The following is a 24,751-nucleotide window of genomic DNA, read 5'->3' as shown; positions in this document are numbered from 1 at the left end:
GGGGTTGTTTGTGGAGTGATGGGGGTGGGGGTTGTTTCTGGAGTGGTAGTGGTGTGAGTGGGGGTTGCTTGTGGAGTGATGGGGGTGGGGGTTGTTTCTGGAGTGGTAGTGGTGTGAGTGGGGGTTGTTTGTGGAGTGATGGGGTGGGGGTGTGGTTTTTTTCCAGAGTGGGGGTGGGGAGTTGGGGGTTGTTTCCAGAGTGTTGTTAGTGGCGAGTCACTCCGGGTCCTTCTTTGCCCCTTCCCCTCTGTCCCCAGCAGCCAGTGGTTCCCCTCTCTCCCAGCCCTTCTCACCTGCCTGGGAACATCCCTGCTCCGGCTGCACCAGGCCATGGCAGGGCAGGTGCCTGGCGCCCTCTTGCCTCCCCCGTGTCCCACAGGAGCCTGGCGCTGGGGTTGGGAACAGAGCTGTGGCCAGGGTGGCTCCTTCCCCAGCACGGCGCCACCGGGGAACACCCACCCCCGACAGCCCCCCACTTGGTTCAGTTATTTTATAACCACCCCAGAGCGCCGGGAGCCCTGGGCCACACTGAGAGCAGGAGCTGCCTCACGGAGCAACAGCAGCTTCGCTCCACCTTAGACATCAAGGGGGTGGGGACTAGTGGTTAGAGCAATGGGGGGTGGGAGCCAGGACTCCTGCGTTCTCTCCCCAGCTCTGCATCCCTGACATCACAACCCTCCCCTGGCAAGTACCCCACTGCCATCGCCCCCAGAGCAGGGTAGCAATCTCTGGGTGAGGGACACATCCCAATTCCTCTCTTCTTCCCTCTGGCCAAAACTCCTCTTGGCTGCCCCACCCGCCCAGGGCTCCACACAGACTCCAGGTCCCACCAGCTCTCCGGGGGTTGCCTGAGGCGGGACATTCCCGGGCACCCCCTGACCTGCGACCAGCTGGCAGAGTTTACCTATAACTATGTCGCCACTGTAATCCAGGCAAGAGATCTCCAGCCCTGTGCAGGGCATGATTTGGCTGTCGCAGGTAGGGCTGAACATACCAAAGCAGGTTGGGCACTGCAGCTCGTCCGGGGAGAGACGATTACAGGGGGGTTAAACCTCGTCCCAAATGGGGGATGAGCACTGCCTTGCCCAACTGGGAGGGACTGGCGGGTAATTTCCTTTGGCAGAGCAGGTGTAGTAACAATGATTCTTCTTCGGTGGTCCCCATGGGTGCTCCACTGTAGGTGATGGGTTTATACCGGTGCCGCAGGTCGGAGATTCTTTAGCCGTGGTTTAGCCAGACCGCACATGTGCGGGTGCGTCACGTGCCTTTCACGCTGTTTCTGAGCATGCGCGCGGTCCAGCTCCCGCCTGTTCCTCCTAACTATTCATGGTCGCAGGTGGAGTGAACTCTATCTCCTCAATCTGACAGGAAAATATTTAGAAACCTGTTAATAGTTGGCTTAGAGTTAGTTGTTTGATATCGTTAGTCGTTCTTTATACATAAATACTCTTCGGCTACGTCTAGACTGGCATGATTTTCCGCAAATACTTTTAACGGAAAAGTTTTCCGTTAAAAGCATTTGTGGAAAGAGCGTCTAGATTGGCACGGATGCTTTTGCGCAAAAGCATCCGTGGCCAATCTAGACGCAGTTTTGTGCAAAAAATCCCCGATCGCCATTTTCGCCATCGGGGCTTTTTTGCGCAAAACAATACCGTGTTGTCTACACTGGTCCTCTTGCACAAAAGCAGTTGTGCAAGAGGGCTTTTGCCCTAGCGGGAGCGTCAAAGTATTTGTGCAAGAAGCACTGATTTTGTACATTACAAAGTCAGTGCTCTTGCGCAAATTCAAGCGGCCAGTGTAGACAGCTGGCAAGTTTTTGCGCAAAAGCAGCTGCTTTTGTGCAAAATCTTGCCAGTCTAGACGCAGCCTTCTAGTTTAAAAAAACCTTTTTCCTCCATTTTTCTCTACTGTTAAGCTTACTAATTAGTTATATTTATCAGAATGCCGGGGTCTCCCAGATTCAAGAAATGTTCCTTGTGCCGTAAAGCAATGCCAGCCTCGGATGTCCATAACAGCTGTATCAGGTGCTTGGGCGAGGATCATATCCCTCAAAAGTGCCAGCACTGCTCCAAGCTCATGGCGCGCATGAGACGAGACCGTGAAATGCACCTGAAGATGCTGCTGTTTAACAAGGCTCGTCAACCCCATGAACTTCAGCCTTTGGCAGCCTCTAAGACCGCAAGTAAGACAACAACGACCCATAGGATAAGCATGGTTGACAAGCCAGGTACATTTGGCTCCTCTTCTGGCAGCCAGGCTCGAACTTATAAGACGAGCCGTACAGTCTCGGAGCCAAGCCCATCTGCGTGTAGAGAAGCGGCGCTGCCATCAGAAAGGCCACCAAGGACCGATTCGGCGCCTGCGCCGATGACATTAAAGCCGTTGGCACTGAGCAGACCGACACCGAAGTACTGAGACCATTGACTCGGGTACCACCCTTGAGTCCATCGCCATCCTCTTCCTCAGCACCTAGTCCAACGGTGCTTAGTCCCACAGCATCGGCACCGACGGCACCAAGCCCACCGGCACTGATGACAACATCTGTAGCACATTGGCTGTTGGCTACTTCTGCCCCAACGCACGCCACACTGGCACCGACACCTTCCACGCCGTTCAGTGTCACAGCATCACACTGATCCGCACCAGCAGAACTGGCACTGGGCTTTGATGATGAATCAACTCAAACGGTCCTGCCGGCACAGTCAGCACAACAACAACAGAAAAGGTCTCGCAGCCACGTGTCTACTGTGGCATGCAAGGCTGCTTACCAATCCAGGAGGGTACTCATGCCTTCTCCTAGCCCAGAACCAGCTGCATGCTCTCCACAACCACAGTCACCAGCCTCAATACTCTCAGTTCGCTCTCACCATAGGAGTCCTCCTAGATCCTACTGAAGAGGATCTCCGCAGTATTCACCCTCTGTGCAGCATTATCATAGGTTACCTCACTTGCCTTCATACTCCAGGGCTATGTCTACACTGGCATGATTTTTCTGGAAATGCTTTTAACGGAAAAGTTTTCCGTTAAAAGCATTTTCGGAAAAGCACATCTAGATTGGCAGGACGCTTTTTGCGGAAAAGCGTCCGTGGCCAATCTAGATGCGCTTTTCCACAAAAAAGCCCCAATCGCCATTTTCACGATCGGGGCTTTTTTGCGGAAAACAGTACTGTGCTGTCTACACTGGCCCTTTTGCGCAAAAGTCTTTCAGAAAAAAAGACTTTTGCCTGAACGGGAGCAGCATAGTTTTTCCGGAAAAGCACTGATGATTTTACATTAGATCATCAGTGCTTTTCCGGAAATTCAAGCGGCCAGTGTAGACAGCTGGCAAGTTTTTCCGGAAAAGCAGATGATTTTCCGGAAAAACTTGCCAGTCTAGACACAGCCCAGGAGAAGGTCTTGCTCTCCTAGATCTCCTACAAGATCCTCTTGCACTTCGGACAGAGATATTCTCCATATTACCATTCATCCCGGCATTACCACGATGGGTATTACCGTCACCGAGGCTACTACTAGTCACTCTCGTTCCATCTCACCATGCTATCATGAAAGACAATCACATAGTAGTGCTAGACTGCCATCACCTCATCCATCCACCAGACCACCAACTCCCTCAGGGGATACACCTGCGCTGGTGGACCACCCCGACGAGCATCGGGAGTTTCTCCAACAACAACTGCAGCCTGAAATGAAGTCCCTAACTGACATGTCGTCTTCTTCCCCAGACGACGCCGTCTTCCCTGGTGATACTTCCCCCATGGACGACATTGAGCAATTCCATGACCTTTTCAGGAGGGTGGCAGAGTCCCCAGAGGTGCAACTTGGTGAACTTATACAGAAACAACATCATCTACTTAAAAACCTGCAACCATCACAGAAGAATAAGATGGCTCTCCCATTGGATGAAGCGATCCTTGAGATTGCAGATGACATATGGCAGTCACCGGCTTCTTCCCAGGCCACTCACAAATGGGCTGATAAGAAATATTTTGTGACCCCTAAAGGGATGGAGTTTTTATTTACCCATCTGCAACCAAATTCCTTAGTTGTCGACACCGCTCAACAACAAGCAAAGAACCCACAGCACAAAAATGCTCTTGGTGATAAAGAAGCCAAGTATTCAGGACCTGTTCAGGAGCAAAGTCTATTCATCCTCCACATTAACACTCAGAGTGGCAAACTACTGCCCTCGCCTGTCTAATCACAGCTTTGATAACTATTCAAAGCTCCTGACACTCCCGGAGCATCTCCTGGAGGACAAACACCAATTACTATAGTCAGTGGAACAGGAGCGCTATACGGCATCGAGGACTGCCCTGCAAATTTCCCTGGACATTGCTGACGCTGCAGCTCGAACCACTGCTACATCTGTGGTGATGCGGCACTCCTCCTGGCTGCAGATGATGGTGGTGCCTAAGGAGCGTCAGGCTAAAGTGGAGGATCTGCCATTTGATAGGCAAAGTCTCTTCGCGGCTAACACAGATCAGGTCCTCCACTCAGGAAAGGACTCTAAGACTACCCTTAAGGCACTGTCGATGTGTACGCCACCATACCACCGAAAGCGCTATACCCCTTACTACAGGCAGCAGCTGTTCTCCTTTACCAACCCCAGGTTCCGACAAGACGAACCTCAACAACGGGGCAAGCCACGTCACAAGAGGCAACGCCGGCAATCTACCAGAAAGCCTGCTCAACACAATCACAAGCAGTAAGTTTGACGGGCTAGTCAAGGGACTGCAGACCATCTCTCTAACACCTTGTACAGAGACTGGAAAACTTTTTCACCATCGTTTACACCTGTTCAGACTCAGGTGGTTTGCCATCACCACTGACCAATGGGTCTGCTAGCTGATGACATCTGGCTACCATCCCCCTTCTTTCCCTCCCCCCCACAAATCCCCCACTCCCGTCCCTCTTCAGGGACCCTTCTCATGAAACTCTCCTCATGCAGGAGGTTTCACATCTCGTTGACATTGGGGCTGTGGGGAAGGTACCTGAACAATTCCAGGGCAGAGGGGTTTTTTTCCCATTATTTCCTAATGGAGAAGAAATCAGGGGGATAGAGACCTATTCTGGACCTTCGGTGGCTCAGTCAACATCTCAAAAAGTATAGATTCAAGATGGTGACACTAACTTCTATCATTCTGGCGCTGAACAGGGGAGATTGGTTTACATCCCTCGACTTACAGGACGCACACTTTCACATTACAGTACACCCCGCACACAGGCATTTCCTCAGATTCATTGTTGGCAACCAACACTTTCAATACAGAGTCCTGCCGTTTGGCCTCTCGTCTGCTCCGAGAGTCTTCTCCAAAACAATGGCGATGGTATCAGCCTATCCTCACTGCCAAGACATTATAATACTCCCATATTTGGATGAGTGCCTGATCAAAGCAACCACGTACCAGCAGTCGCTCCTTGCCACCCATATGACAAGAGAACTATTTGTGACACTAGGACTTCTAATAAACATCCAGAAATCATCATTCATACGCCAAGACTCCATCGAGTTCATTGGGGCTCGGTTAGACCCTATAACAGCCAGGGCTTATCTTCCTGTAAACAGACTATGAGATCTAGTCCACATCATAACTATGAGTCCCAGAATCAATATAATTACCTGCCTACGACTCCTGAGACATATAGCATCCACCAGTTATGTGGTACAGAACGCAATGCTCTGTCTCAGATGCATTCAGCATTGGATAGCTTCTGTGTACCGCCCACACAGCCAACCTGTTCACAGAATGGTAATGATAACACCTGTGGTACAACAGTCCCTTACATGGTGGACATTCCCGACCCAACATGCTTACTGGTTTTCCCTTCTACAGCAGACAACCCGACATACAAATCACAACAGATGCCTCTCTCATAGGATGGGGAGCACATTGTGAAAAGGAACACGCTCAAGGTCAAAGGACAGTGACAGAGGCGCTCCCACATATCAATTTATTGGAGTTAAGGGCTGTATACAATGCATGCAAGGCATTTTCACACAAAATCCAAGGCCATACAGTCCAAATCCTTATGGATAATACCACCACAGTCTATTACATCAATCGTCAAGTCAGTGCCAGATCAAAATCCGTCTGTGCGGAAGCCACCAAGCTATGGAACTGGTGCATTCGTCAAGCAGTCAACATCATGGCTACGTATCTGCCTGGCAAAGACAACACCACTGCCGATACGCTCAGCAGATATTTTTTTCTTCAGCACGAGTGGGAACTCGACCGATGTGTAGCACACTTTCTGTTCCAGAGATGGGGGTACCCCACCATAGACTTGTTAACAACCCACCTCAATACGAAATGCCCAAAGTATTGCTCCAGAGCAGGGATTGGCCCTAGGGGACGCGTTCCTGATACATTAGGGCCAACGGCTACTCTACACTTTTCCCCCATTTCCACTTCTTCCCAGAGTACTAGAAAAGATAACTATGGACAAAGCCACAATTATACTTATAGCCCCCTCTGTTCTAAAATCTAATTTGTCAATTTTATATTTGTTCTTTTTTTTTATTGTATCCCTTTGATATATATGGTTGTGCCAATTTTCTTCCACAAATTGATGTGAGGAAGTGGGTCTGGCCCACGAAAGCTCATCATCTAATAAACCATCTTGTTAGTCTTTAAAGTGCTGCATAGTCCTGTCTTTTGTTTCAGTTTAGGATAAGTCTGGCTATGTCTACACTAGCCCCCTAGTCCGAACTAGGGAGGCTAATGTATGCATTCGAAGTTCCAAATGAAACCCGGAATTTAAATATCCCGGGCTTTATTTGCATCTTCCCATGAGGGCTCCATTTTTAAATGCCCCTTAGACCAAACTGACTGCTCGCGGCTACACACGTCAGTCAAAAGTTAACTGGAACTAAGTCAGGTTCTCAGCCTGTTCAGGGAGGGGTCCCTGCAACCTGGGCCTGGAACTGTGTATTTCTCAGACCGGAGGACTTCCAGTGTCAGCTGCTCCTGATGGGGGTGGGGATCTCAGCTCGGTGCCTCGCCTGGGAGGACCAGGAGATCTGGCCCAGTAGGACCGGGTGGTGAGATGTCCCAGAGAGCAGGGAGATGAGTGTCAGAGGCTTTGTCAGCACCCCGGGAATCACCCCCTCTAGCTATCTATGGCAGGACTGTATCTACATGTGTGTGCAACACCTGGTATGTTGGAGGTCCCAATATAGGGCAGGTCTGGGCCACACGTCTCCCAAAGGGTCCCTGGTCTCTGGCTATTGCCCAAGGAGGTTTCTTTTTCTCTGGGCTAGGACAGCGCTGACACGCAGCCACCACTGGAGGGAGTGGTGAGCCCAGCCTGGGCCTGTCACTGGAGAGCAGCGTGTAGGAAACGTGCTCTGAGGGGTTGATGTGCCCTGGGAGGAGCCCGGTCACGTTCCCAGAGATGAGACTGCAAATCGGCACCTGCCCTGTGACTCTCCCTGCCCCACACATGGCCTGTGATGCCCCAGCCAGGCTGCTGCCCAGGGACTCTGCTCCGAGGGGTCCCCTGGCCTTCCCAGTGGCTGCCTCCTCCCGCCATGCATCCATCTTTTACCCCAGCTGTGGGAGGCTGTTAGCCCTTGGGGGGCATCTGCACAGCAGCCGTGAGGGGCCAGGACCAGCTCGGGGAGAGGGGCCTGCACTGGCACCGCTCGATCTCTGGAGAGGTCTGTGGCCGTGTGCCAGGGGAAACACACGTCAGGACTCCCTGTGTGACGTGCCCTGTGCCTCAGTGTCCCGGGACTCTAGTGCTACCCGCACACTGAGTGGGGGTGAGGTTACTGTCCCTTGCAATGAGAGATGAGAACAAGGGAGCTCTGCAACCTCAGCTGAGACCCAGCTGCCGCTATAGCCCGGCTGGAGCAGTTCCCACACTAAGCTCCTGAGGTCCCAGGTTCCCATCTGCCCAGTGGTGGTTACATCAGTGGACACCAAATCATTAATGTTTGTGCCACCCTCCTGCAGAGAGGCCTAGGAGATGTCACTGATCCGGCAGCACAGGCTGGGAACAGTGGGTGGGCAGTGCAGCTGTGTCACAAACATGCCGAGTGGGGGATATAGGGATCTAGGGAAACACGCACCCAGAAAGACAAATAAACTCTTCTGTGGTTAATGTGTCTGGCTGTGCACCAGTCTAAGGCCGGCAACTGGGACATAACACACCGGGGGATTCTATTTCCAATCCTGGTTTATTCAGTGAATTTGAAAAAGCCCAGAGAGATTCCAGTCAGTAGTGAGGTACCAGCGCAGACACACACCCGAGTACCCATCACCACATGGTGATAGAGCATCCCATTGGCATTGCCACTGCTCCACGGAGAGCCCTGGGAGAGGGAGCAGCTCAGATTTCAGACCTTCATTTGCAGGCATCAGGTGCTGTGTGGCCCATACAGCAGGGGATCAAGAGATCAGTTTCACCAGCAGGATCCCAGCAAGGAGAGGCAGGGGGAGGACAAACGAGAATTTCCCCAGCGCTGGGCTAGCTCCACAGATGGGGTCAGCTGTTGTTTTGCTAACAGTGATTGGTTTGGGAGTGGGCGTTGTTTTAGAGGTAGTGGTTGCTTTGGAAGTGGTTGTTGTAGTATGACCGGTGGTGACAGTCGTTCCAGTGGAGGTGCTAGGGGTGGTTGAGTAGCGAGTGGTTGAGATGGTAGTAGGAGAAATGAGGGTGGTGGTACTAGTGGTCATGGAGGTGGTTGTTTCTGGAGTGATAGTGGTGGGGGTGGGGGTGGGAGTGGGAGTGCTGGCTTCCAGAGTGTTAGTGGTGGTGGTGGTTATTTCTGGAGCAGTAGCCTTGGGGGTGGGAGTGGTGGTTTGCAGAGTAGTAGGGGTGGTTATTTCTGGAGTGGTAGTGGTGGGGGTAGAGGTGGAATCAGAAGCAACAGCGGTGGTGGTGGTATCAGAAGGGACAGGGGTGGTGGTGGTATCATCAGAGACGGTGGTGGTGGTACCACCAGGGACAGCGGTGGTGGTGGTATCAACAGGGATGGGGGTGGTGGTGGTATCAAGAGGGACGGTGGTAGTGGTGGTATCAAGAGGGACGGTGGTAGTGGTGGTATCAACAGGGATGGGGGTGGTGGTGGTATCACTAGGAACGGCGGTGGTGGTGGTATCAAGAGGGACGGCGGTGGTAGTGGTATCAAGAGGGACAGGGGTAGTGGTGGTATCAAGAGGGACGGCGGTGGTGGTGGTATCAAGAGGGACGGCGGTGGTGGTGGTATCATCAGAGACGGTGGTGGTGGTACCACCAGGGACAGCGGTGGTGGTGGTATCAACAGGGATGGGGGTGGTGGTGGTATCAAGAGGGACGGTGGTAGTGGTGGTATCAAGAGGGACGGTGGTAGTGGTGGTATCAACAGGGATGGGGGTGGTGGTGGTATCACTAGGAACGGCGGTGGTGGTGGTATCAAGAGGGACGGCGGTGGTAGTGGTATCAAGAGGGACAGGGGTAGTGGTGGTATCAAGAGGGACGGCGGTGGTGGTGGTATCAAGAGGGACGGCGGTGGTGGTGGTATCAAGAGGGACAGGGGTTGTGGTGGTATCAAGAGGGACAGGGGTTGTGGTGGTATCAAGAGGGACGGCGGTGGTGGTGGTATCAAGAGGGACAGGGGTGGTGGTGGTATCAAGAGGGACAGGGGTTGTGGTGGTATCAAGAGGGACGGCGGTGGAGGTGGTATCAAGAGGGACAGGGGTGGTGGTGGTATCAAGAGGGACAGGGGTGGTGGTGGTATCAAGAGGGACGGTGGTGGTGGTGGTATCAAGAGGGACAGGGGTGGTGGTAATATCAAGAGGGACGGTGGTGGTGGTGGTATCAAGAGGGACGGTGCTGGTGGTGGTATCCAGAGGGACATGGGTAGTGGTGGTATCAAGAGGGACAGGGGTGGTGGTGGTATCAAGAGGGAGGGCGGTGGTGGTGGTATCAAGAGGGACGGCGGTGGTGGTGATATCAAGAGGGACAGGGGTAGTGGTGGTATCAAGAGGGACGGCGGTGGTTGTGGTATCAAGAGACACTGCGGTGGTGGTGGTATCAAGAGGGACAGTGGTAGTGGTGGTATCAAGAGGAACGGTGGTGGTGGTGGTATCAAGAGGGACAGGGGTAGTGGTGGTATCAAGAGGAACGGCGGTGATGGTGGTATCAAGAGGGACAGGGGTAGTGGTGATATCAAGAGGGACGGTGGTGGTGGTGGTATCAAGAGGGACGGCGGTAGTGGTGGTATCAAGAGGGACAGGGGTCGTGGTGGTATCAAGAGGCACGGTGGTGGTGGTGGTATCAAGAGGGACGGTGGTGGTGGTGGTGGTATCAAGAGGGACAGGGGTAGTGGTGGTATCAAGAGGGACAGGGGTGGTGGTGGTATCAAGAGGGACGGCGGTGGTGGTGGTATCAAGAGGGACAGGGGTAGTGGTGGTATCAAGAGGGACGGTGGTGGTGGTGGTATCAAGAGGGACAGGGGTAGTGGTGGTATCAAGAGGGACGGCGCTGGTGGTGGTATCAAGAGGGACGGCGCTGGTGGTGGTATCAAGAGGGACGGCGGTGGTGGTGGTATCAAGAGGGATGGCGGTAGTGGTGGTATCAAGAGAGACAGGGGTCGTGGTGGTATCAAGAGGGACGGCGGTAGTGGTGGTATCAAGAGGGACGGCAGTGGTGGTGGTATCAAGAGGGACGGTGGTGGTGGTGGTATCAAGAGGGACAGGGGTAGTGGTGGTATCAAAAGGGACGGCGGTGGTGGTGGTATCAAGAGGGACAGGGGTAGTGGTGGTATCAAGAGGGACGGCGGTGGTTGTGGTATCAAGAGAGACGGCGGTAGTGGTGGTATCAAGAGGGACAGGAGTGGTGGTGGTATCAAGAGGGACGGTGGTGGTGGTATCAAGAGGGACAGGGGTAGTGGTGGTATCAAGAGGGACAGGGGTAGTGGTGGTATCAAGAGGGATGGCGGTAGTGGTGGTATCAAGAGGGACAGGGGTCGTGGTGGTATCAAGAGGGACGGCGGTAGTGGTGGTATCAAGAGGGACGGCAGTGGTGGTGGTATCAAGAGGGACGGTGGTGGTGGTGGTATCAAGAGGGACAGGGGTAGTGGTGGTATCAAGAGGGACGGCGGTGGTGGTGGTATCAAGAGGGACGGCGGTGGTGGTGGTATCAAGAGGGACGGTGGTAGTGGTGGTATCAAGAGGGACGGCGGTGGTGGTGGTATCAAGAGGGACAGGGGTAGTGGTGGTATCAAGAGGGACGGCGGTGGTTGTGGTATCAAGAGAGACGGCGGTAGTGGTGGTATCAAGAGGGACAGGAGTGGTGGTGGTATCAAGAGGGACGGTGGTGGTGGTGGTATCAAGAGGCACAGGGGTAGTGGTGGTATCAAGAGGGACAGGGGTGGTGGTGGTATCAAGAGGGAGGGCGGTGGTGGTGGTATCAAGAGGGACGGCAGTAGTGGTGGTATCAAGAGGGACGGTGGTGGTGGTGGTATCAAGAGGGACGGTGGTGGTGGTATCAAGAGGGACAGGGGTAGTGGTGGTATCAAGAGGGACGGCGGTAGTGGTGGTATCAAGAGGGACAGGGGTCATGGTGGTATCAAGAGGGACGGCGGTGGTGGTGGTATCAAGAGGGACGGCGGTGGTGGTGGTATCAAGAGGGACGGTGGTAGTGGTGGTATCAAGAGGGACGGTGGTAGTGGTGGTATCAAGAGGGACAGGGGTGGTGGTGGTATCAAGAGGGACGGTGGTAGTGGTGGTATCAAGAGGGACGGTGGTGGTGGTGGTGGTATCAAGAGGCACAGGGGTAGTGGTGGTATCAAGAGGGACGGCGGTGGTGGTGGTATCAAGAGGGACGGCAGTAGTGGTGGTATCAAGAGGGACGGCGGTGGTGGTGGTATCAAGAGGGACAGGGGTAGTGGTGGTATCAAGAGGGACGGCGGTAGTGGTGGTATCAAGAGGGACAGGGGTCGTGGTGGTATCAAGAGGCACGGCGGTGGTGGTGGTATCAAGAGGGACGGCGGTGGTGGTGGTATCAAGAGAGACGGCGGTAGTGGTGGTATCAAGAGGGACAGGGGTGGTGGTGGTATCAAGAGGGACGGTGGTAGTGGTGGTATCAAGAGGGACTGTGGTGGTGGTGGTATCAAGAGGGACGGTGGTGGTGGTGGTATCAAGAGGGACAGGGGTAGTGGTGGTATCAAGAGGGACAGGGGTGGTGGTGGTATCAAGAGGGACGGTGGTAGTGGTGGTATCAAGAGGGACGGTGGTAGTGGTGGTATCAAGAGGGACGGTGGTGGTGGTGGTATCAAGAGGGACGGTGGTAGTGGTGGTATCAAGAGGGACGGTGGTGGTGGTGGTATCAAGAGGGACAGGGGTAGTGGTGGTATCAAGAGGGACGGCAGTGGTGGTGGTATCAAGAGGGACGGCGGTGGTGGTGGTATCAAGAGGGACGGTGGTGGTGGTGGTATCAAGAGGGATGGTGGTAGTGGTGGTAACAAGAGGGACAGGGGTCGTGGTGGTATCAAGAGGGGTAGGGGTGGTGGTGGTATCAAGAGGGGCGGTGGTGGTGGTATCAAGAGGGACGGCGGTGGTGGTGGTATCAAGAGGGACAGGGGTGGTGGTGGTATCAAGAGGGACGGTGGTAGTGGTGGTATCAAGAGGGACAGGGGTAGTGGTGGTATCAAGAGGGACGGTGGTGGTGGTGGTATCAAGAGGGACGGTGGTGGTGGTGGTATCAAGAGGGACGGCGGTGGTGGTGGTATCAAGAGGGACGGCGGTAGTGGTGGTATCAAGAGGGACGGCGGTGGTGGTGGTATCAAGAGGGACGGTGGTAGTGGTGGTAACAAGAGGGAGGGCGGTGGTGGTGGTATCAAGAGGGACGGTGGTGGTGGTGGTATCAAGAGGGACGGTGGTAGTGGTGGTATCAAGAGGGACGGTGGTGGTGGTGGTATCAAGAGGGACGGTGGTAGTGGTGGTATCAAGAGGGATGGTGGTGGTATCAAGAGGGACAGGGGTAGTGGTGGTATCAAGAGGGACAGGGGTAGTGGTGGTATCAAGAGGGACGGCGGTGGTGGTGGTATCAAGAGGGATGGTGGTGGTGGTGGTATCAAGAGGGACGGTGGTAGTGGTGGTAACAAGAGGGACAGGGGTCGTGGTGGTATCAAGAGGGGTAGGGGTGGTGGTGGTATCAAGAGGGGCGGTGGTGGTGGTATCAAGAGGGGCGGTGGTGGTGGTATCAAGAGGGACGGCGGTGGTGGTGGTATCAAGAGGGACGGCGGTGGTGGTGGTATCAAGAGGGACAGGGGTGGTGGTGGTATCAAGATGGACGGCGGTAGTGGTGGTATCAAGAGGGACGGTGGTGGTGGTGGTATCAAGAGGGACGGTGGTAGTGGTGGTATCAAGAGGGACGGTGGTAGTGGTGGTATCAAGAGGGACGGCGGTGGTGGTGGTATCAAGAGGGACGGCGGTGGTGGTGGTATCAAGAGGGACGGTGGTAGTGGTGGTAACAAGAGGGACAGGGGTGGTGGTGGTATCAAGAGGGACGGCGGTGGTGGTGGTATCAAGAGGGACGGCGGTGGTGGTGGTATCAAGAGGGACAGCGGTGGTGGTGGTATCAAGAGGGACGGTGGTAGTGGTGGTAACAAGAGGGACAGGGGTCGTGGTGGTAATAGGGACGGCGGTGGTGGTGATAGAAGGACGGGTGCCGGGGGTGGTGATAGCAGGACGGGTTCCGGGGGTGTTGATAGCAGGACGGGTGCCGGGGGTGGTGATAGCAGGACGGGTGCCGGGGGCGGTGGAAGCAGCAGCGGCGCTGGGCGTGTCTCCTTGGCGGTTGCCAATTGGAATCGGGCTGCTGAGGGTTATTCTCTCTCCAGGAGCAGAGGACCCCGCCAGGAATGTGAGGGTGTAGCCTGTTGCTGCCAGGGTGGTTCCAGGTTTAATCTCCTGCGCAGACGCCGACGCGCAGCCCTTTGCAGCAAACGGTGAGGAAGATGAACCTGTTTGTGAAATTTGGCCTGTTTTTAGGGGCGAGTCGCTCCGGGTCCTTCTCTGCCCCCTCCTCTTTTTCTCCGCCACCTAGCGCCTCCCTCTCTGCGTCCTCTTCCCTCCCACCTGGGGGTCTGCCTGCTCTGGCTGCACCAGGCCATGGTAGAGCAGGCGCCTGGCACCCTCTTGCCTCCCTCACGACCCACAGAAGCCTGGTGCTGAGATTAGGAATGCACCCATGGCCAGGACGGCTCCTTCAACAGCTCGTAGCACCCCTGGGGAACACGCCGGCACTCCCTGTCCCCGGCAGCCCTTGTCCCCTTCCGATCAGTTATATTATAACCCCCACAGAAATCGAGGCACCCTGGACACACTTAAAACAGGAGCTGCCTTATTGAGCTCTGCATACCTGACGTCACAACCCTTCCCCTGGCAAGTCCCCCGCTGTCATCAGCCCCGGAGCAGGGCAGCAATGTCTGCGGGAGGGATACGTCCCAATTCCTCTCTCCTTCCCTCCAGCCAAAACTCCTCTTGGTCACCCCACCCACCCAGGGCTCCACACAGACTCCGTGTCCCACCAGATCTCTGGGGTCCTCCTGGGCCGGGACATTCCTGGGCTCCCCCTAGACTCCCTCCCCTGTGTCCAGCTGGCAGAATGTACCTTGGCTCAGCTCGCCAGTGGAATCCAGGCAATAAGTCTCCAGCCCTGTGCAGGGGGTGACTTGGCTGTCGCAGGTAGGGGAGTTCAGAGCAAAGCAGGTTGGGCACTGCCGCCCGTTCGGGGTGGTGTCCGGGGTCACTGAGAACCGAGATAGAGAGACGGTTACAGGGTGGGTTAAACCTCGTCCCAGCTGGGGCCCGGGCCCTGCCTCGCCGAGCATGTGCAGGCCCCTCCCTGCAGCCGGGGGCATTTCTCCGTCTGTCTGGGACACAACAGTCGGTGACGCCCGCACTGGCTCAGTTCTAGATCCCAGCGAGAGTGAAGGGGGAGCCGATAGGGGCCAGGAAGTTTAGATTTGAACCTGTCCCAACAGCTGCTCCTTCCTTGCCTGTAGCCCCACCCGTCTGATTGCGATCAGACCCCGACTGTTCTACCCCTGCTTGGAGACCCGCCAGCTACAAGGATTTCACTGGAGACAGAAATGACATGTGAGTACATGGAATTTTGGGCAATAACGGGGAGAAACGGGAACAAACACAATTTTTCCGGGGCTCGTCCACACGAACAGTCTAGCTGTAGCAAGGGGGATGGGGTGTGCGGAGCAGCTGCAGTGTGACTGTTCCCTCTGTCAGTTCCATGACCTAGCTGTCCACGTGCACCCAACTGACACATTGATGCCGTTTATTATTGTTCTTTGAACTAATGCCCTTCCAAAGTGCTCCTCCCGCCGACCCATGTGCATCAGCAGGGGCACATGCAGAGCTAGAGTCTCACCCAGCTCACCACCCTCTAATTGTTCATGTGGCTGTGCCCTAAAATAAGGACAAAACAAACAGACCCAACGTACCTTGAGGTGCGGCCGAGTTGCACAAATCTGTGTTGCATTGTAGGACATTGATCCTCACGTACTGGCCGTTTCCCACGGTGAAAGAGATGGGTCCATTTATGTCACCGTTATAGTCGCTGAGACATTGCTTGGAGAAGAACTTTTGCTTCGTCCCGTCTTTGTCACATACAGAAAAGCAAAACAGAAAATGTGAGGCTGGGAGGGACCCTTGGGTGGGAGCTGGGAGGGGATTTCACCTCATTGTGTGTCTGCTGGGATCTTGGGGTGCTCAATTCAAGGTGCTCAAGAGGAGCCCAGACCTACACTTCACCCCACACTAGGTCAGCCAAGCTGAAGCTAAAAGATTTGTATGTGGAAAGTAGGGTACAATGAGCGTTAAATATTGCATCACGGCCACATTAATCGCAGTGAGGCCAGAGCCTGAGTTTGGGAATTTGAATAAACCCATTGTGATGTCATGCTAGGAATCTACTACAGGCCACCTCCCACGTAGAAGAGGTAGATGAGGCTTTTTTTAAACAACTAACAAAATCATCCAAAGCCCAAGATCTGGTGGTGATGGGGGACTTCAACTATCCAGATATATATTGGGGAAATAACACAGCGGGGCACAGACTATCCAACAAGTCTGCATTGGAGACAACTTTTTATTTCAGAAGGTTGAAAAAGCTACCGGGAGGAAGCTGTTCTAGATTTGATTTTAACATATAGGAAGGAACTGGTTGAGAATTTGAAAGTGGAAGGCAGCTTGGGTGAAAGTGATCATGAAATCATAGAGTTCACGATCCTAAAGAAGGGTCAAAGGGAGAACGGCAAAATAGAGACAATGGATTTCAGGAAGGCGGATTTTGGTAAACTCAGAGAGATGATAGGTAAGGTCCCATGGGAGTCAAGACTGAGGGGAAAAACAACTGAGGAGAGTTGGCAGTTTTTCAAAGGGACATTATTAAGGGCCCAAAAGCAAGCTATTCCACTGCGTCGGAAACATAGAAAATATGGCAAAAGACTGCCTTGGCTTAACCACGAGATCTTGCATGATCTAAAAATAAAAAAGGAGTCATATAAAAAATGGAAAGTAGGACAAATTACAAAGGATGAATATAGGCAAACAACACAGGAATGCAGGGGCAAGGTTAGAAAGGCAAAGGCACAAAATGAGATCAAACTAGCTACAGGAATAAAGGGAAACAAGAAGACCTTTTATAAATACATTAGAAGCAAGAGGAAGACCAAGGATGGGGTAGGACCACTGGTCAGAGAGGAGGAAGAAACAGTAACAGGAAACTTGGAAATGGCAGAGATGCTCAATGACTTTTTTGTTTCGGTCTTCACTGAGAAGTCTGATGAAGGAATGCCTAACATAGGGAATGCTAGTGGGAAAGGGGGTGGTTTCAGAAGATAAAGTAAAAAAAGAACAAGTTAAAAATCACCTAGAAAAATTAGATGCCTGCAAGTCACCAGGGCCTGATGAAATGCATCCTAGAATACTCAAGGAGCTGATAGAGGAGGTATCTGAGCCTCTAGCTATCATCTTTGGGAAATCATGGGAGACAGGAGAGATTCCAGAGGACTGGAAAAGGGCAAATCTAGTGCCCATCTATAAAAAGGGAAATAAGAACAACCCAGGAAACTACGGACCAGTTTAACTTCTGTGCCAGGGAAGATAATGGAGCAAGTAATTAAGGAAATAATCTGTAAACACTTGGAAGGTGGCAAGGTGATAGGGAACAGCCAGCATGGATTTGTAAAGAACAAATCATGTCAAACCAATCTGATCGCTTTCTTTGATAGGATAACGAGTCTTGTGGATAAGGGAGAAGTGGTGGACATGGTATTCCTAGACTTTAGTAAGGTGTTTGATACGATCTTGCTTGTTATTTTTATCAATAAACTAGGGAAATACAACTTAGATGGGGCTACTCTAAGGTGGGTGCATACCTGGCTGGATAACCATACTCAGAGAGTAGTTATTCATGGTTCACAATCCTCCTGGAAAGGCATAACAAGTGGGGTTCCGCAGGGGTCTGTTTTGGGACCGTCTCTGTTCAATATCGTCATCAACGATTTAGATATTGGCATAGAATGTATGCTTATTAAGTTTGTAGATGATACCAAGCTGGGAGGGGTTGCGAGTGCTCTGGAGGATAGGGTCATAATTCAAAATGATCTGGACATATTGGAGAAATGGTCTGAAGTAAACAGGATCAGGTTTACTAAAGACAAATACAAAGTGCTCTACTTAGGAAGGAACAATCAGTTTCACACATACAGAATGGGAAGCGACCGTCTAGGAAGGAGTACGGCAGAAAGGGATCTAGGGGTTATAGTGGACCACAAGTTGAATATGAGTCAGCAGTGTGATGCTGTTGCAAAGAAAGCAAACATGATTCTGGGCTGCATTAACAGGTGTGTTGTGAGCAAGACACGAGGAGTCATTCTTCCGCTCTACTCTGCGCTGGTTAGGCCTCAGTTGGAGGATTGTGTCCAGTTCTGGGCACCACATTTCAAGAAAGATGTGGAGAAATTGGGGAGGGTCCAGAGAAGAGCGATAAGAATGATGAAAGGTCTAGAGAACATGAGCTATGAGGGAAGGCTGAGGGAACTGGGCTTGTTTAGTTTAGAAAAGAGAAGACTGAGGGGGGACATGAGAGGGTGTCACAAGGCGAAGGGAGAAAACTTGTTCATCTTGGCCTCTGAGGATAGAGCAAGAAGCAAGGGGCTTAAACTGCAGCAAGGGAGGTTTAGGTTGGACGTTAGGAAAAAGTTCCTAACTGTCAGGGTGGTCAAACACTGGAATAAGTTGCCCAGGGAGGTTGTGGAATCCCCATCTCTGGAGATATTTAAGAGCAGGTTAGATAAATGTCTATCAGGGCTGGTCTAGACAGTATTTGGTCCTGCCGTGAGGGCAGGGGACTGGACTCGGTGACCTCTCGAGGTCCCTTCCAGTCCTAGTATTCTATGATTCTGTGATTCTATGATTCTTTGGGGACTGTGCTGGGAAAATGTCCTGAGTGTGGTCAGAGGCCGGCAGGTGGGTGGGCGTGTTTGGGAATAAGTAGGTCGGCAGACATGTGGCTGGATAACGACCGATCCTGATAAAGCTTGTGGGGGCTGCGCATCATTCCTACAGGGGAAGTGGAAGGGTAAATCCCGTTAGGTCAGTGGCAGGATGAACCGAACTGGGTCTGTAACTCGGGTTCCCACATCAAAGGACAAACTGCGGGAACTGAAGGGAACTGGTGAATCCACTGGCCTGAGGCACTGGGGAGTTGAACAGGGAGAAGGTTTGTTTGGCATTTCCGAGTCGAAGGGGGAAAAGATCTTGACTTGACACGCTAAGAACAGGCAAAAAGCATGTGAGGAAGGACCCCAGGCCTGGGCGGGTGACCCAGGGCATCACATGGGCTTTGGGAGCAGCCAACAGGGAACCCAGGATCCCCTCCCCCGTCTCCTTTTCCACTCCCCTCAGAAAGTGCGTTTCTCCCGGCGCAGCTTCACCGCGCAGCCGGCCCGGGTGGAGTTGAGAGGCCAATGGATGAAATCCCATCAGTAGCACCCAGGGGTGAAATCAACCCCCTGAAGTCGATGGGAGCTTTGCAACTGACCAGTGGGGCCAGGCCTCCAGACCGCCTGGCCTGCCAGTCACTGCGTCAGAGACTGGAACGGTGCCGGAATCGACCCAGCTCTGTGCCCAGCCGGAGTGTGCTGTGCCGGGTGCCGGGGCCCCGGGAGGGGCGGTGTTGGGCTGGCTCTGGTAGTGGGGGTGGGGACAGAGGCAGGGTAAGATGTGCCGGGGTGAAGGCAACGTCACCTACTCAGGGAAATTTCTTCTGCCACGGAGAGGCAGCCGCCCGTCGCCGGGTCGTCTTGGCAGGTCCCTGGAGCCACATCGCAGGCCTCCGTTGGGCCCAAGCACACACTGCATGTCAGGGTCCCCGCTGGAGAGAGAAGAGCGAGTGTTTCCTTCTTACTGGGGTAACGGTGTCAGCTCGGACACGTCCCTGAGCCCGACCCTCCCCCTGCTCCAAACAAGCCGAGAGGAGAATGGGCCCGACACTCCGGAACTCCACAGTTTCAATGCCAGGGTTGCTGCAGTTCCCAGGCCAGTTGGGGGAGGTCCTAGACAACTGGAAATAGGCAAATGTGGTGCCCCTCTTTAGAAAGAGTCTGGAGGACAATCCATGGAACCACAGACCGGCCAGCCTCCCCTCAGCCCCCAGGAAAATCATGGAGGGGATCCTCAGGGAATCCATTTGGAAACTCTTGGAGGGGAGGCAAGTGATCAGGAACAGCCAACATGGATTCCCAAGGCCAAGTCCTGCCTGACCAGCCTGCCTGGCTTCCGTGCTGAGGTAACTGGCTCTGGCCACGGGGCAGGCGGTGGACGTCATCTATGTTGATTTTGGTACCGTGTCCCGCCCAACAGGTGAAGAGGTGCGGAGTGGATGAATGGAGTGTAAGGGGGATCGTTGGGCTCAGCCACTAGCAATCAGCAGCTCGGTGTCTAGTGAGCTGCCAGTATCAAGCAGAGTCAGACCTAGGGCCGGTTTTGTTCGACGTCATCGTGTTTCAACACACCCCTGAACATTGCCCTGAGCCACAGGATCCCTCTGACCAACCCCACAAGAACAGTTCTACTGGGACCCCTCCTGGCAGTCAAAATTAGAATTGGCACCTCTCTAGGGGGAGCTTCCGCAAGCAGGCCTAGGTTGGCATTGTAAGCAAACAACGTCCCATAACCAGCGTTGCAGAATGCTGCTGTGCACAGCCTCAACAGCCGCTCTGACATTACAACCCAAAGGGGCTGCTGTAGTCGTCATGAACAGGTCAGATTACAAACAGGAGGCTGCCAGACAACTCACCCACCTCACAGTCCACAGGCCTCTTTCCCCTGACCCACTCAGGAATACCTAAGGAAATTCCCAGCCACTTGAGAAACTCCCTGCCAACAACTATGAACCAAATCTACCCAAACACCCCACCAGGCCCTTGAGCATGGGTATTCCATCAGCTACCCATGATCCATAAACCTGGAAATCCCAGACAGCCCATTAACTCAGGCATCAGCCCCCTTACAGCAGGGTTATCCGGTTCTGTCACCAGTGCTCCTCGCTGCCTTCCCCTTCCTGGGGGAACTGCAGCGCTTCAGTGATCTCCCTGAACACACCAGCCTGGCCCCCGTGGCTGTAGAATCTCCTTACACCACCGTTCCCCACGAGGACGTACGACAGCCTGTCGGGAACACTCTCCCGGATGAGGCCCCGGTTCACCTGGCGGTGGAGCTATGTGACTTTGCCCTCCCCCACAGCTATTTCCCGTTTGGGGACATTTTAAAGCTTCCAGTCGGCGGCACAGCCCTGGGCACCCGCACGGCCCCACAATCTGCCGACATCGTTACGGCTGACCTCGAACGTTTCCTCCGTCCCCTGGCACCCTCCTCTACTTGCAGTACATTGACGACATCTTCATCATCTGCATCTATGTGACGGGGACCCTTGAAGAATTCCAGCGGGATTTCAACAATCTCAACCTCAACATCTACCTCAACATGGGCCAATCCACACAAGAGACCCACTTCCTTGGCACTGCAGCACAATTATATGATGGTCACATGAATGCCATCCTGTACCGGAAACCTACTGCCCCCTGTTCTTACCCACATGGCTCTAGCTTCCACCCAGGATGCAACATGTGATCCGTTGTCTACAGCCAGGCCCTAAGATACAACCGGCTCCGCTCCAACCCAGAGACAGAGATGAACACCCACTGGATTTCTATCAGGCATCCTTAAAACTTAAATACCCGCCTGGGGAAATGAGGAAACAGACAGACCCAGACAAGTACCCCGAAGTCCCCTGTTTAAAGACAGGCCCAACAAGGAGAAGAGCAGAAAACCGTAAGTCATTCCCTACAGCCCCTCAGCTTAAACCCTTATAGCAATCTACAGCCTACCATCACTTGGCGCAAGAGTTTTCCTTCTTATAATGGGAACGTGCCCACAGTACTGTTACCTCTGATTAATGCTTCCCATCAATGGCTCTTAGCCAGGCTGGGCAGGGAGGCCTTGGAGACAGGCCAACCCTGCCTCCGACACTCACCAACCTGCAGCAAGTCCTTTCCACAGCCACACCCCACAGACCAGACACACCCACCCAGGGACCCACCCCTGCAACAATCCCCATTGCCATCTCTGCCCACACATCTCCACCAGCTGCACCACCACAGGCCGTGGTGCATCAGCCTCCACAGCAGGGGCTCCTAGACCTGCATCGCCTGGCTAATGGCCAGTGATGGGAAGCACCAGCCACGCCCCTCTGCCACGGACAGTGGCCTCCCCGGACAGTCTCTGCAACAAGGGGACAAATCAGACTCAGGAATGGAAACACCCGGACCTGTGGGAACACTGGAACCTGCCGGGCCTCTCAGTCCTGGATTTACAAGTAGCCGTTCTTCTCCAAAGGCATCTCACTAGGCAATTACATAGGGACGCTGGTAACTGGAATTCATTTGCATGTTTGACACCGCCTCCCAGGGGTGAACACTGATTTGAACTGGTTGACCCACTACAAAGGGATTTCCCCTGCCTTTGACATTTGCGTTTTCACTTCAATGGACACACCCAGCCTACTTAATTAGCTTCATTAACAAAGATCCTACATTGGACAGGTAACTGGTTTTGCTGTGTTATCTATCTTGGATTCTGTATTGCCTCTCCAACTCCTCTGATGAAGTGGATTTTACCGAGGAAAGCTCGTGATTCTCTGCCTCTGTTAGTCTGCCAAGTGCCACAGGGCTAATCATCATTAATGACCTGGATCAGGGGATGAACTGTAGCAAATTTGCAGATGACGCTAAGCCAGGGGGAGAGGTAGATACGATGGAGGGCAGGGAAAGGGTCCTAAGTGACACAGACACATTGAATGTTTAGGGCAAAAGAGCCGAGGGGCACGAGGGGTCGAAGTCCAGGAGGGTCAAGTGGCTGCAGCCGCGCACAACTCACCTTGGGCACTGGCTGTCGCTAGCAGAGCAGGGAGGAGGCAGAGGAGCGAGGAAACCCCCATGGTGCTGGGAGGAGCCTGGGGCTGGGCTGGGAGTTGAACGGAGCCTTCTCACGGCTGGTGGAGCGAGCTCTGCCGGAGGGGAGCAGGAGAGAGTCAAGACAAAATTAGACAGGAAAGGGAATTGCAGTCGAAATTGGGGAGTACGAGGGAGGTGGGGGGGGGGGTAACACCAAACAACAGACCTGAGCAAATACAGATTTCTGGTTCCCTGGCAGTTCTAAAAACGTCGACCTGGCTCTTAACAAATAATCTGTGTTGACCAAATTTCTCATCTTACTGAAAAGCCAAACGACATAGGGGTCTGGTTCATTGTCTGGTATTTATAATTCAACCAGTTTCAAATACGTTTTTAATGTTGCAGTCAATACTGAAAAGCCACCTTGAGAGGAGGAAAAATCGAAATGTCGAATTCTGGAAATGTCACTTTTTTCAAGTTTTTTTTTTTAAATTTTTTTCACTAATTTGCACACATTTTCAGCTTCCCCCACCGTGCCCTTTTCGAAAAAGAAAAGTTGTGGTCAAAGAATTTCTCCCTGCTGGATTATGCCTCAGATACTCCCACAAATAACAGAACGGGAATCCTGGAGGAAGAGCCCTGCATGGGACTATATTTTAATCCTACGCCCTCCCACCCTGTTTCTTCTATTTTTATCCTCACTCCCACCTGCAAAGAGCTTAGCTCTCTAATCCCACAAGAGAGACATATTCCTTCATTCTACTTTAAAAACTAGTTTCATTATTATACTAGACACACACACACACAGAGACAGACACACACAAGTCAGACATAATTTTTACCAGTAAAATACAGAGGAAATCTTGCATGTAAAAAGTCATTTCACTGCGGTTCTGACGGACTTCAACGCTCTTCCTATGCCCTTCTCACATTTAAGCATTTAAACTTTTCTTTAGGAAAACACTTGCTCTCTCCTGCTGCCATTTCTGACAAGCTGCTGTCATGTGCATTCCCCCGTGGCCCCACAGTCTCTTCTTCTATCCCACCCCACCACCCCCACAGCAAAGATCTTTTCCCGCTCCCACGACTATAGCAGCGGGGCCGGTGGTACTTGCAGGATTCCAGTCCGGCTGCAGGGCTCTGCCCTGGACCAGTTTTCTCCTCTCCTATTCTCATTGGCTCCAGATCTGTGCTGTCCCTTCTGAGACGGGGCGACTGGCACTGCCCACCCCAGGGCCAGAGAATCCTGCCAGTCCGGAGAGGGCATCACAGTATTTCCATGTAGTTCTCCATCCCCTCTGGCAGCCGAATGTCCTTTTTGGCTTTTCTCTTCTGCAGCGGCGTGGCGAGCCGAGGTGAGCACGGCTCCTCCTCCGGGGACACTCATGTCCCTTCCCTGGCTCCCCTCGGCTGAGTTAGAACCTGCCAAGTCCTGGGTGCTTCAAACTCACCATCCCCCAACGCGCAACCAAACCTGAATTTCATCTGCCATCCCGTTGCCCACGAACCCGCCCCGACCAGGTCTCTCTGGAGTTCCCGACTCACCTCGGCGCCTGTCACCTCTGCAGATTTCATCCCTGCTCCCGAGAGCCACCTCTTATCAACTGATAAATACCCATGTAGGGGCCCTGCCCTTCCCCGGGTGTCACCAGCTCAGCCCACGTTTGAGATCCACTGTGGGCACCCAGCCAGCTATTGCCAGAAATGCGGAATGGCTTATTCAAGGAACCAGAGGGAGATTAGCACCACCCTGCCTATGAGTAAGCAGAGGGACCAGAGTGGGTGACATTCGCTTCCGGAGCCCAGTGACTCAACTGGGAAGAGATGGCTCCTGGATGCATCCCATTGCAAAACGGGTATATGGGCACGAGTGAGGTATGCAAGGGGGGAAGGGTGGGGATGTGATGGGTTTGATCACAGAGACGCCCTTGAGACTGTCACTTGGGCTGAAAACACCACAGAGGCCATCTCCCTGCCTTTTTACCTGCTGCTAAGACAACATCTCCAGCTTCCTCATGTACAAACATTCTCCCCCCTTTATCACCGTAAGAGACGAGCCCAGCTTTCATCCCCCCCAAGGAAGACTTCTGTTCAAGGGGTCTGTTAACAATCACATGTAATTTCATTAAGCATTATAGTTTGATTTCAAGTGGCAGACAGATCAAAGTCAGTCACTAAGCAAAAGAAAACAAAACAGGCCAGTTGCGCCTGATACTCTCAGAAACCCGCTCCCTGAAATTTCGTCCTTTGACAGTCGTTCTCATCACCTGGGACGTCTCCCAC

General features: G+C 53.2%; 1 protein-coding gene across 1 annotated transcript; it reads right to left on the bottom strand.

Moving 5' to 3' along the window:
* Positions 1 to 8,163: 8,163 nt before the first annotated feature.
* Positions 8,164 to 24,495, bottom strand: LOC142819678 (uncharacterized). Its single transcript, XM_075908206.1, has 7 exons — positions 24,453 to 24,495; positions 22,452 to 22,559; positions 19,267 to 19,389; positions 15,452 to 15,607; positions 14,605 to 14,742; positions 13,446 to 13,954; positions 8,164 to 10,400 (listed from the first exon to the last, which is right to left on the bottom strand). The coding sequence occupies exons 1-7, from the start codon at positions 24,493 to 24,495 to the stop codon at positions 8,394 to 8,396; spliced, it is 3,084 nt and encodes a 1,027-aa protein (XP_075764321.1). The 3' UTR covers positions 8,164 to 8,393.
* Between the last annotated feature and the right edge of the window lie 256 nt (positions 24,496 to 24,751).

Source organism: Pelodiscus sinensis, chromosome 24 (genome assembly GCF_049634645.1).
Source record: "Pelodiscus sinensis isolate JC-2024 chromosome 24, ASM4963464v1, whole genome shotgun sequence".
NCBI classification, from domain to species: Eukaryota; Metazoa; Chordata; order Testudines; family Trionychidae; genus Pelodiscus; species Pelodiscus sinensis.
The sequence above is the reverse complement of the archived record's forward strand: the minus strand, read 5'-3'. Positions and strand labels throughout refer to the sequence as shown.